Source organism: Cricetulus griseus, assembly GCF_003668045.3.
Source record: "Cricetulus griseus strain 17A/GY chromosome 1 unlocalized genomic scaffold, alternate assembly CriGri-PICRH-1.0 chr1_1, whole genome shotgun sequence".
Taxonomy (NCBI): domain Eukaryota; kingdom Metazoa; phylum Chordata; class Mammalia; order Rodentia; family Cricetidae; genus Cricetulus; species Cricetulus griseus.
Window position 1 is genome coordinate 269,059,830 of NW_023276807.1, and position 13,708 is coordinate 269,073,537.

Consider the following 13,708-nt stretch of genomic DNA (forward strand, 5'->3'; position numbering starts at 1 on the left):
TATATTGACTTTTAAAAAGATACCCCTGCTGGAAATACAGGCCTGCCTTTCCCCTCCAATCTACAACCTGCAATTAAGCAACCTATGTATTCCAAGTTACTAATTACCAAAAAAAAAACAAACAAATGACATAATTCTATGCTTTTAGTCTATATGTGTCTTTTGACCTTAGCCACACATTTTCAATGTATCATTTCACATATCTGGAAGTTCACCGGCATCTCAAGTACTGGACAGGAAAAGCTGAAATCAGGGCTGGAGAGATGGCTCAGCAGTTAAGATCACTATCTGCTCTTTCAGAGGTTCCGAGTTCAATCCCCAGCAACCACATGATGGCTCACAACTATCTGTAATGGGATCTGATTCCGTCTTCTGGCCTGCAGGGATACATGCAGACAGAGCACTCATACATAAAAAATAAATTAGAAAAAGGAGCTGAAGTATCTTCCACTTGTGTTTTTGTGGTGAGAGATCTTACAACCTGCATTAGTCATTTCAAGTATGAAATATACTGGGATTACAATTACCTTGGTGTTTAACAGAACTCTTAACTGCATTCTCCTGGTCTAACTGAAATGTTGTATTCCTCACTAATTCCGCCTTTGTGCACTGCAGCTAGGAGCCACATAACTTATATCCCACGTGGCAGAAGAGTCTGCGTCATCATCCTGTGCCTGGCATCTCCCTTTATATAATGTCCAATCTTACCGCTCTTCTCTTGTCATATTTGGAACCGGTTCCCAAAATATCCAAAATGTCAGTATGAGGGGCTTTATTCTGAAGAACACTCTTCACATTGTCCACAGTGAGTACACCACCCTTCACTTTTTGGTACATCTGTGGAAACAGAGATATTTCTTTATACAACAATTAGTTTTCTTTCTCTAAGAATATAATTGTAATTTGCAAAATAAAGAATATGTCTTGTAAATTCTTTTAGTTTGTTGATTTTGAAACAGGGTCACAGGTACCCCAGGGTTGGCCTCAAGTTCACCATGTAGTCAAGGCAACTTCAGTCTGCACATAGTCCCTACCACTCAACATCCAGCCAATTATTGTTATTGTTAAATCTTGCATTCTAATGTCATTTACTGTCTGGGAAAGAGCTATGTGCATGGCCAAATGTTACTCACTGGCCAGGCAACATGACATCCCTAGCCCAAGAGAAACTACTTGACTTATCTTGTATTATAAGACTCTAGCCCTGAAAATGTCACTTAGTTGTCCAGAGTTTGGCTGAGTGAAACACAGCAGTGAGAGCAGTGGTGGTGTGGAGAGAAGGTGGCTGTGGAGAGAGAGAGAGAGGTGTGTGAGAGATGAAGAAGACTTATTCGAGAAGTATGAGGGAGTGAGCCTGACAGAGAGTGTGGGTGTGAGAGCGGGTGTATACCTAAGAGAGACATGTAGCAGTATGTGTAGAGACATTGTAACTGAATATAGAAATATGTCCTGTGCAGGAGAGGGATATGTGTATGTAAAGAGAGACATAGAGCTGTGTGTAAAGAGATGTATCCTGTGTAGTGAGATCATCAAGAAAGAGAGTATTAAGTTGAAGTAAAAGAGAAGGTCACCATTGGGAAAGCATGTGCTCATTCCTTTTCTCTTAGACCACCAGCAGAACGTGAGTCCTTATTTTTCTGCTCAGATAGAGAAGTCTAGCAACCCTCAGATAAGAATTTTTTTCTAAGCCCTTGTTACTCTGAGGTCTTCTTTTGACTACCCTGGAGTAGATCTGGGAGCTGGCCTCTCAGGCAGCCAGAACTGACTTGGAAAGTCTTCCTTTCCTTCTGTACACTGAACCCAGAGCTCACTCTTTTGGCTAGGCTGGCAGGTCAGAGAGCCCCTGACACCTTCTTGTTGCCATGCCACCACAGCGATGGGGTCACAGTTGGGCACTGACAAACATAGCTTCAGAAGCAAGTGATGGGCACAAACTGTGATAGACAATGCTAATTTCTAATATAAAATGATTATGTAATAGGTTCAGTATTGGTAAGGGCCTTACTGTCTCAGTTATGTTTTAATGATATGGATTAATTATATAATTATATATTATATATATAAAATTATATATCAGTATAAATTTTGTTTCAGTTTTTAATACAATAGCAATCCATTTACAACAATATAGATGGATATTAATCAAATGTCCAAGTCTCTTATAAACCCTATAGCAATCAGTGAGTTAGTAAAATTGAGATACATGCATTATTGATGTACATTATTACACAGCACTACCTTTGAGTGAACACTGTTCCCCTTAATGGGATATTTAACCATTGCTTGCATTTTAATTATCTCCCATGATGATCAGCAGACTACTACAAACTCTCAGACAACAAGGATTTTAGCACAAAGCAGCATAAAAACAAAGCTAAATATGTAAGCCTGTCTACAGACTGCATTAAAACTCTATTTACAAACAATCAGATTTGTTATTTCCCCTTAATCGGGTTCTTAGTGATTTCTTTATAGTTTTTTTCCAGACTCAGTGTTATCTTCCTTCAAACAGCTTTCTGTCACTCAGTGCTCTCACCCTGTGGAACTGTTTAGGAAGTATCTATTATATATGAGCCATTTAGACCAGAGGTTCTCAACAGATCAGATATCCTGAATAACCAGTATTTACATTATGATTTATAACAGTAGGAAAAGTCAAGTTCCAAAGTAGCCACACAGTAACTTTATGGCTGGGGAAGCAAGAGGAACGGTGTTAAAGGGTCACAGCCTTAGGGAGGTTGAGGATCTTAATCATTGCACTAAGTTTTTATTCAAAGCATAGCTCAGGATTCCTCAAAAAACATTTTCTGTTAATGTTTTCTCTAAGTTTAGACACATACAACTTAAATTTTTTACAAGGTTAGTTAACCTAAGTAAATTGATATACTCTAGTAGGGGCTCAGTTCCCTGCTTATAAAATTGGGACAATGGCATATATTTTACTGTTAGGGAATCAAATTTATGTATACCAACTTCCAGGAACATTTTCATATATTTGAAATGATATAATAATATAATGACACCAGAGAATTATTTATTCAGAAACACTCTCTGGTGCATAAACTCACATGTATCATGGAAATAAAGGCTTCTGATACATCATAGCTTTCTTCAATGTAATTGAAAGCTCGCCAGAGAGCAGCCCCAGCATCTGCTGCTCCATCTACTTCATTATCCACACTCAGAATGAACACAAATCCAATTCTGGGGGAAGAGGAGGAACAAGTAATGTTACAACTATATCTTGAATCACAATAAATTACCACTTAAAATATTATACTCTGGCATCTGCATAGAGGAAATATATTAGATATGGAGAGGGGAATATTATTTGAAAAGTTTGATTATAATGCCTATCCATCCAAATCCCCACAGCCATTACAGTCATGCAAAATGTCAATCACACTCTAGTGGCACTAATAAATTTCCAGAGTGTTCATATTATTTCCCCAGAAAACAACATATATATAAGAATTCTGTTCAGCATTGATTAACATAAAGGCATAGGTCATTTCACATCCCAGCCACCTGCCCAGTGCAAGACTGCTGATGTAAGTGCCACACCTATCACCTCTGCACACAGCATAAGAAGCACTAGATTTATTTTAATAATATCAAGTTACAATTACCTAAGAGGAATTTCATTATAATAAAAAAATTCTGCCAAACTTATAAAGTCCAAGGTGTATTCTTGAGCAGGATCAATAAACAAAACCTAGAAGAATGAACACGGTTATTACTAGAAGACTTTAGAACATGAATTTTAAATGTAGTTTAATTTCTGTAATTTAAAGCATGAAATTCAAGATACAAGATTTCAAAAATATCTACCATGAATAGGCAAGAATTTCATAATTTATGAAGATTTATAATAGCTACATAGTCATATAATTATACATGGAATTTTATAAAAGATTAAAGATATTCTTGGTGGATCCACAATATAAATTATATAAACACCTCATTTTACATGCTCATTGGCACTTCTGTGGAAATTTAAAAAGACAGCACAAATACAAGTTCTTAAAGAGTCTTACAGGAAATAAGATACAGACTTCCTAGGCAAAAGGCGATCACACAAACAAACACTGCAGTCTTAGGAGTTTCTCTACACACTTCAAAATCCCAAGAGGCTGCTTGACTGTTTAGAATTACAGTAATGAGACAATGAATATTTGTGAAAAAACTTGTATTTATCTATTTTTCCTGACTATATAGACTTTAAAATATAACACAAAAGTTAATTCCTTTGAGATAATATACAAGTATCATTATTATAAAACTACATGAGAGAAGAGTAATACTCAACAAGTTAAGTGAAAAATCCTGGCTTCTGACCACACCCTCAGATGGCCACCTCCAGCCTGATGTACCAGGCCACACCCTCAGACAGCCACCTCCAGCTGGGTGTCCTGGGAAGAGTACTTCCCTACACTTGACAAGCCGACTAGTCCTAGTTGTAAGGAAATCAAAACAGAATGTTATCTTTATAAGACATGGTATAACAAGCAAAATACAAAACTCACCAGGTTATGAAAATTACGCCTTATGGATGGAACTGTTCCATGTAACACTGGTTTCAGGAATTCCCAGCAACTTTTAGGCCAATTAACATACGCACCATCATTTTCTAAGTCATTAACCCACTGGAAAAGAATCCAGAACCCTGTTAAAGCTACATTAAGATAATAGTTATATCACTTTCAAATTTAGATTTTTTTGTTATATTAAAATCACAGGTGAAAACATACACAGATTTTTTTTTGTTTTTATTTTTAGCTGTGTGTATTGGTTGGTGTGTGATGGCAGGGAGGTATGTACCTGCTGGGGCCAGAAGAGTTGATTCTTTCTGCACTCTTTAGCAGACTTCTAAGTTAATGTAACAGACAATACAGAGAAAGAAGTAATTGTTGCACTTTTAATAGTAGTCAGAACAACCAGGGGGAATAGCAAAGAAGTAAGGTTTGAACAACCCTATAAACCAACTATAAGAATCTTTCATCCAACACTACCAGATACACATTCTTTTCAAGTACACAGGAGGCAGTCTACAGGATAGATACATGAAGTCTCAATAAATCTACAAAATTTAAATGGTACAAACCAGGCAATCTCACAATGAACTGAATTTACAATTAGAAAGAAAATTTCAGGAACATCATACATGTAGAAACTAAACAATATGATATTAAATAATCAATGAGTCAAAAAATAATCACAAGGGCATTTAGAAGACTCTTTGAAACAGATTCAGTAGTTCAATAACTATTGTGATCAAGTAGGATTTCTCCCACAAATGAAAACATTTCAACATATGGAAATCTATATAATACACCATATCATTATAGAGGAATTATAATAATCTTAATAGTTGAAGAAAACAAAATGTCAACAGGTTTACCTATTCATCACAAAAACCAGAGGGCTATTTATAGCTATATATATCTACATTAAAAAGTGATGATCCCAAGCCAACTATGTAACTTTCACCCTAAGAAACTAGGGAAAGCAAGGCAGTATAATTTAAAAGCAAGAGACAGACAACACTAGTAAAGCTTTACACACAGGTAAATGAAAGAAAGAACAGAACAGCAGAAACATGCAGAAGGAACTAAAACTTGGTGAACAACAAAACTGAGAAATGTTCACTGGGATGGACAAGACAACAGTGTAGAGAAGACTCGAATGACAAATGTGTAATTGAGCCACCACTAGATACCAAAGAATGGAAGCCAAGCAACTGATCAATAATCCTTAGCAATATAGCTTGTTTTTATGCTAAAAATTTCAATATTTAAAATGCTTTAAAAATTCAAAAGTTGTAGGGCAAGGACTAAACATGAGCACTCACCACTATTGAAGGGTGCCGGATATCTAAAACATAGTCGTAGCTCCAAACAGGTAAATTTAATTTCAAAAATTTGCTCATATCTTCATCATTGAACCCAAGATTTTTAAGGCCACTCATCAGTTTCCCTTCTGATTTCAGCATATCTAAAATACTTCATGTACAAAGAAGAAATCACTTTATTTTGGTTTCTGAAAACTTGAAGGAAATGTAAAGTTTGACAAGTTTCTTTCATTTGTGCATGTACATATGAAATTAATTCATGTGAAATCAATTCAATGTTAAAATTAAGTTCAACAAATATTTGAGTTCCATGTTGCAAGAGCTACCACATGCGGAAAGTTCAGTGGTTGATAAACAAGCTCAAATAAGTTGCCTGTGTAGAATTTGAAGTCTAGAGTAACTAAGGCTAAGAAACTAATCACAGTGTGATATTACTTTAAAAACACAAAGTGCAGAGCTCTGATGGTTTGGGAGAAGGTTAATTAGCTTCCCTCGATTACCAATTATCCAATGCAGGTTGATCAGTTCTGAAGCCATATATACACAAACAACCAAACCAATGGAGCAGGCTCTACTTGCATATTTGTGCATGCATAAATACATATAAATATATACAACAATAATGATCAAAGAAAAGAAGTCTATTGACTTGAGGGGGTTATGGGAGCCATTGGAGAGGAGGTACCTGGGAGAGGCTGGAGGAGGAGAGAAAGGGTTGCAATTCTTTTTCACTTAAAAATACATTTAAAAAAGAAAATTTCCACAGGAATGAACAAGGAAAGATAAGCAAAAAGTGTTGGGCCATAGCAATTCCTCGTTCTCCACTCATGTAAAAATTATGAAGTTGATAGAAAAACTCTCCCTTTCTACGTCTGTAATAATAATAGGGCATTTTCCTTTCTCTCCCTGTTGTTTCTATTCGTCTATGTCTTCACATTGATTTTAGGCTGCATCCTGTGTTTTCTTATAACCTCTTTGCGTTGACCTCAAAACACATATTTTCTGCTTTGCCTGTAAGTGAACCATGTTCTATCCTGCAATCACATCATTGAGAAACAGAACTATGACTTACTTCCCGAAGATCACCAATAATTATAGGGGAAGAGTCGGGTTAGGAATCCTTGAAGAATCTACACACTTTCTAAACCATAAACTAAAATGTTTCTACTATGGAGCTTTCCCAGGCACTCCATAGGAAACACTCTAAAATCTATATACCAACTCACTGTTCCTTTTAATCATGATTTCACTGTTCCTGGACACAGATTCAATTTTTGTCCCTCTTATGCATATAAACCAAGGTCTGATACTTTGTATATTCTATACATGGCATTTATTCTATATGTCTTATGATATTAGGTCCAATAATTTAACTATTATAGAGAAAAGTAATTTTATTTAAAATAAAACTACAAGATGGCAGTCTAAATGGACTATCAAATAAACACACACACACAGAGTCATGGATATACACAGTCATGGACACACACACACACACACACACACACACACACACACACACACACACCCCACACACACCACAGGGGGTGGGTAGGTAGTTGGGGTAGAAAGGGATCTGAGTTTTCCTATGCTTCCAAACTATTAATAAAATGAATCTGAAATATTTCTATAAATTTATAAATTTCAGTTCAACTGCAGCACATTCTTAGAATTAAAATTGAATGACTGAATTAAAGTACTATATTAATGAAACCATCTTATGTTCCAGGGACCAACCAACTTTTAAAAGTGGTTTTACACTTCTCGGGTAAGAGTAACAAAAAATTCTGTCTGCTTCTTCTTTGTCAGACCCATGATCTGAACTTACAGGTGAGTGGCCACTGTGGCAAAGGACTTCCTAATTCTACTCCAGATTACTTCTGATTACCAAGTCTGTTTGCCCAAGAAACTAGATGACACCCAACATAGTTTGAACTATCTAAGTTAAGCTCTTTCTCCTGGGGAAACACCTTATACTGTTTCCAGTTCCTTTCTGGAGGACAGAAGCCCCAGAGCTTCTCAGTCCCAGCCCAAAGAACATTCCTGTTAAACAGGAACCGAATATTGAAAGAAAGGCAGTCCAGTGTAATGGAAGAATTAGAGTTTTACCAGCCACCAGCTCACCAAGATCTCTCCCAGGACTGAAAATTTAGGGCACTGCGCACTGGTACATTTGGAAGAACACAATAGGAAACATTGCATCTAAGAGAAAGGGGGAGAGAGAATTGACGGGGAATGTCCTTCTGTGTATGTTCATCTTACTGATTGTTGAATGAAGCAGTGTTTGGCCAATGAGGCAGCAAGTTAGGCAGGACTAGGAGTCAAGGAGGATTCTGGGAAATGTAATAAAAAGAAGTCTTGTGATCCAGGCAGGAAGAGATATAGCAGGCAGACTCATACATAAGCAGGGACAAATAGGAAGTGGCTCTCTTGCTCTTCCTCTTCCTCCTGCTCTCTTCTCTACAGAGCCACCATGTGATCCCGGGACTTATAAAATGCATAGATTTATGATAATCAAGACTGTGCTAGCATATAAGAAATCCTAGTCAATTGGCCAGCAGCATTATAAACTAATATAAGACTCTGCGTGTTATTCTGGGCGGCGGGACTCAGGCGGATGAGTGAAGACTTACTGTTACAGAGGACAGAGAAGAGGAACCAGGATACTGTAAGGATGAAATGTTCTACAAGGGAATTAGGGGACTACCATTGATAACAATTTACTATATATTTCAAAACACAGAGAAGAGATGGTTTTAATGTTCCGAATGTGAAGAAATTATGTTTGAGGTGACAGGAATGCTAACCATTATATACATGTATCAAACTATCAAATTACAGCCATAAATGTGACAATTCTGTTACAGCCATAAATGTGGACAGTTCTGTGCCAAAAGATTTCTTTAATCTTTAAGTTATTTGGTTTTTGCATTTTGACAAATATTAAACTCAGGAATACATTATCTTTACACAAATCATAAGTTAGATTAATAAACTAATTCTTACCTAAAAGGATCATAAACATCCATGTCAACAAGAAGGCCATTTATAAACAGACGAGCATCCCCTGGCTTAATATCAAATCTGTCTCGTAGGTCCTTCAAAGAAAGCGAAGCAGCAGTTAGCCAACAGTGGCGGTTACTCTTCCCGTCCTCCCACGAGGCATTCAATATGTACAGCATTGGTTCTTGACCAGGAACAATAGCCGGTTACTTGGCTGCAGTATCTTCTGTTAGTTCCTGGCTTTAAGAAAGTTCTAAAGGATGCCTCAGAAAGTGCTTCTAGGAGTGAGTTCTCCCTTTGCATGGGTTCACAGCATGAACCCATGTTCTTGTGTGTGTGTGTGTGTGTGTGTGTGTGTGTGTGTGTGTGTGTGTGTGTGTGTGTGTGTGACTGCAGGGATCTAAGGCAAGGACTTGCACAGACACATGCAAGGCAAGTACCCAACCCTGAGCTGAGCTGCCTCCTTAGTGACTCCCTGGATTCTTCTTGGTCAGTGTTCCTTGTGGCCTGGATGTGCATATCAACCCGAAGGACAGCTTTCTCACCTTGACAGTTCACATGCAGAAATGGTTTTCATGTTAAATGTTGTCTTTTCGAAGACTGCTGCCGTTTGTGCTTTTGTCCTTCTGTTGTACCAACAACTTATAAGTGCAACAGCCTATGCCTTGTTTGCTTGTTCTTGGTCAGTTTTCCAACCACACAGGGCACCTTTTACACATAGATTTCGGTCCTTTTATTTAAAAAAAAATTCTAATTGTAATCCCCACCCCCATTGATCATCTGGGAACTTCAGATCATGTATTCTTATCATACTTGCCTTCCAGTCCTTCCATGTTTGCCCTCTCCCCAGTGTGACCTCCAAAAAATCCAAATAAAAATAAGAATAGGAAAAAGTCCAGTTTGTGTTATCTAACACACTCTCTGGAGAATGGTCAATAGAGCTGAGTCCCTGCCCCCCACCGACAACCCACCAGGGCCATCAACCATGGAGAACCAGACCTCAGCATCCCCATAAGAGTCCCCAAGAATTCTCTGGGACTTTTACCCTGGGACTGGACATTTACTGTGTGTTTCTTCCTTAATGTTGCTCTTGCTGGCTGTAGGTCTGAATTTGTGTGTGGTTTTACCCTTCCTTCTTCTGGACCACACTTGGTATTTGTTATCATTGTGTATAGTTTTTATGTCAGGCATAAAACCCTCTTCTAGACAAAAAAGGGAAATGTTGTGGCATCTTGCTTTGGCAGTGAACTTGTGGTGTTAGCCACACCCATGGGAGTAGATGTGACCCCCTTATAAGGTAGAGAAGGGACTGGCTTGCTCTCTTGGGTTGGGGTGGGACTGCATCGTGAGGAGCAGGAAGACCATGGTGGTTGTCTACTCTGACAGTGTGAGTGCTTCCCGAACATACCCCGACTTATCATTTATCTTGGGTCTGGTGGACTCATGTAAAGCCCAGGCTGTTACTTTGGGGGTGGGTTGGGGTTATGGGTTCCATGTCCCTCCCTCTCAGCTGTGCATCTGCGGCCATCGACATCACAGCAAAAGCAGCCTCCTTGCTCTTCAGGCAGAGGGAGCATGGACCACGGGCCTCTAGATGGCTTCCAGTGACAATGCTGACCTCACACACGGCTCCTGGCAGCACAAACCCAGACAAGGCTCTTGGAGGCAGCCTGGACCCAGACACCAACATGGCTTCAGATGGCAGCTGCAAACCAGCCAGACCAGCATGCCCCCATGGCAGCATGGCTTAATTGTGGTATAAATGTTTCTTGTGTTTTTTCCCCTTTCCATCCCAGGGACTCTTATGTAAGGTTTATCAGGCTTTCGTTATCAGCTTCTCACTCATGCTTGCTTCTTTGATTTGCACACTTCATTTCTATTTTGTTTTCTTTCCGTTTCTTACGCCTTTCCATTGTGTTTTATATGGCATTTTCTACTAGGTCTGTTCTCCCAGGTGTCCTTGCCATTGTAGTTTCCCTTGTGAAATGGTTTCTTTCTGCTTCTTACACCTTCCCAGAGGTCTTCCCATTGTGATTTCACGCCCTCTTCTTGGGCATGGATGTCAACTTATGTCCACTTTCAATCTGAGTCATTGCTTTCTAAGCCTCTGGTGCTTCTCATCTTCAATAATTTTCAAGACTTTTTTCTTTAAATGCACGTATGAATTATGTATGCTAGTTTACCTTTGCTGAGCAAGGTGTCTACAAAATGACTCTGTTCGTTCCATCCTACTCTTTACATTGATCTAGTTTTACTTTCTAGAGTTGTCAAACATGATATTAGCAGGGGATATTCTTTCGGGGTAAAACAGGCAAAACTAACTTTTGGATTTCTGAGCTTGAAGACTGTTTGGAAATCACATTTACATTGGGTCACTTAGTCAGTCTCGTTCTCCAACAGCGATCTGCATCAGGGCTCTCACCCTGTCATCTTTTCTTTCCTCTTTGTCTCTGAGGATACTACTTTGCCTTTCAAAGGCTGTCTTTGAAGTCGTCCCTTTTGGTGATTGGCAGTGCTATGATAGCATATACTGTTTGCCGATTTATACCATTCCCAAACACAGCACGTGGAGGGCTGCCCTGTCTCAGACCCAGACACGTTTATCTCAAGTGTCCTTCAAGAGTCTCTGTTCAGGGGAAAGCTGGCCTTTAGCAAGGAAGGAGGAGAAAATCACACAGCTAAGAATGCAAAAGCATCATGCCTTGGAGAACAGCTGGAAGGTAACCACTTCTAACAAACATGCCTCCTGTTCCTCCATGGTATAAAATGTGTGTGGTAGAAACGGGAAGGCAGAAGCTCATGTGTGAAGAGTTTTCCCAGCCACTCTCAGTCATTGTCCCCAGCATGCTCTTCAGTATGTATTCTCCACGTGTTTTCTGCATTTGACGATGATTTGATATCTGCCTTCCAGGCATGGGAACTATCCAAATAGGCAATGTTTTGCTATTTTTCCTAGTATTTTTCATTTTTAAATTGTGTGTGTGTGCGTGTGTCTGTGTTTCTGTATGTGCACATGGGTATGGGTTGCCTGTGTAAGCCAGAAGAGTGGGTTGGATCCCCTAGACCTGGACTTACCAATGGCTGTGAGCAGTCTGAACTGGGTGCTGGGAACAAAACACAGGAGATCTCCCAGGTAGTGTGTCTCTTACCCACTGACCCACCTCTCTAACTCCTGCTACTGGTTATTGTTTTCTTCTACTTTTGCTTACTGTATGCTTAAAAAACTCCACTCATTTAAAATTTCAAGGATGGCTATCATGGACCATTCTCTGCCTGGGACAAATATCCAGTTCTTCCCATAACATCTCTTTAATCTTAGGAAATCTTCCAGCCCCCTGAGTTCTGATGAAAAGCAAAGAGAACAACTCAGTTTCAACTGTGTAAAGCCTGGTATTTCCCTTTTCTTCTCCTTTCCTAGCTCATCTCCTGTCTCATTGAAGGTGATCTAACAAAAACAAACTATAAAAAGAAACTCTCAAAAGATCAATTAGTAAAGTCACCAAAGGGGGCATCAACACAATTTAGCTAGTTCTCATCATTAAAACTGCTGACAGGACTAGTGTGGCTGGAAAACCCAGCCTCTCCCTCCCTAGCTCTCTGCTAACATTTCTAGCTTCCCTTGCAGCTAGAGATGGCCATATGACGGGGTCCTAGTCCTTGAGATACATGCCAAAGTCTGTTCAAGTACTCTGGAATGCTTTAATGGGTATTAGTGTGGTTATGAATATTCTTGGCCACTGTCTCCGGATGCAAACAAGAAGTCTCAGGGCCATCTTACTACCCAGAAAGTCTGCTGGTGTTTTCGGAACACTTCCTGACACTGTGGCGCACTATAGCCATAACGCCAGTGACAGAGACTTTAAGACATCTTTTCTGTCTAGGGTTTTATGAGGTGGTATTATATTATTTATAAGAGAAACCATTACATGAAATGGAGCTAGGCTACAACCAGCATCAGAACTATTAACATACAACCATAAGTACTAACACAATTAACATAATTTGATGTTTAAATGTTAACAGACCATTTGGAATAATCTTATCAAACTATTGATCAACTGTGTCTATCTTATTATTGGATATTAGGAATGTTATAGTAGTCTAACACTAGTTTATTCCCTCTGAGCCTCAGAACTGGTAATAAAAACAACTGAACTGTATTATGTTGTAAGGAGGGCAAGTATTACATAGCCAGAGAGTCTGGAGTCACAAACATCAGCTAGATTACAGTATGTACCACATATATTAGAGAGTATAAGGATGTAAGTCCTCAACTAGTTTTTGTATTTACTGACTTTTTAAAAAGTTTTCAAATGACATATTTCATCATATTCTCCCCTCCCCCAATTCCTTCAAGATTCTCTCCAGCTCCCCACTACTCAACTTCATGTCCTTTCTCACAAACAAAACAGAATAAAACTCCAAAACCCCCAAATCAAAACAAATGAACACCAACAACAAAAACCCAAAGACAAAAAATTCCAAACCAAGCCAACCCAAACCACCACCACCACCACCACCACCACCCACCACCACCACCACCAAAACCCATAAGAAATATGGAGTCTATTTTGTTTGCTAAGGGCTCCTGAACACAGGGCCTGCTCTGCAGGGTGGTCAATATACCCAGATTTACTCCACCAAAGAAAACTCACCTTCTCTCTTTGAATTACTTCAACAATAAAAAAATGCTAACATTCGCTTTTTATTAAAATGAAATAAAAAGGGCAGCCAGATGTCTCTGGAATTTCTAGAGTTTTGGAAGTTGCTTGCAATGCACTTTCTTTTTATTCAGGTAGTATTATATCCTTCTGGGGTCTTTGATGGAGCTGAAGACTAGATAGTTACAATTAT

General features: G+C 38.9%; 1 protein-coding gene across 2 annotated transcripts in view; it reads right to left on the bottom strand.

Annotated features, from left to right (window-relative positions):
* Positions 1-13,708, bottom strand: part of Uggt2 (UDP-glucose glycoprotein glucosyltransferase 2) — a 115,415-nt gene that overhangs the window by 65,894 nt on the left and 35,813 nt on the right. For both annotated transcript variants that reach the window (XM_027393922.2, XM_035452924.1), the window contains exons 11-16: positions 8,858-8,949; positions 5,852-6,002; positions 4,527-4,646; positions 3,630-3,715; positions 3,069-3,204; positions 709-837 (exon numbers count right to left, since the gene is read on the bottom strand). In XM_027393922.2, the coding sequence (XP_027249723.1) occupies positions 709-837; positions 3,069-3,204; positions 3,630-3,715; positions 4,527-4,646; positions 5,852-6,002; positions 8,858-8,949 (714 nt within the window). The remainder of the gene's footprint in view (positions 1-708; positions 838-3,068; positions 3,205-3,629; positions 3,716-4,526; positions 4,647-5,851; positions 6,003-8,857; positions 8,950-13,708) is intronic.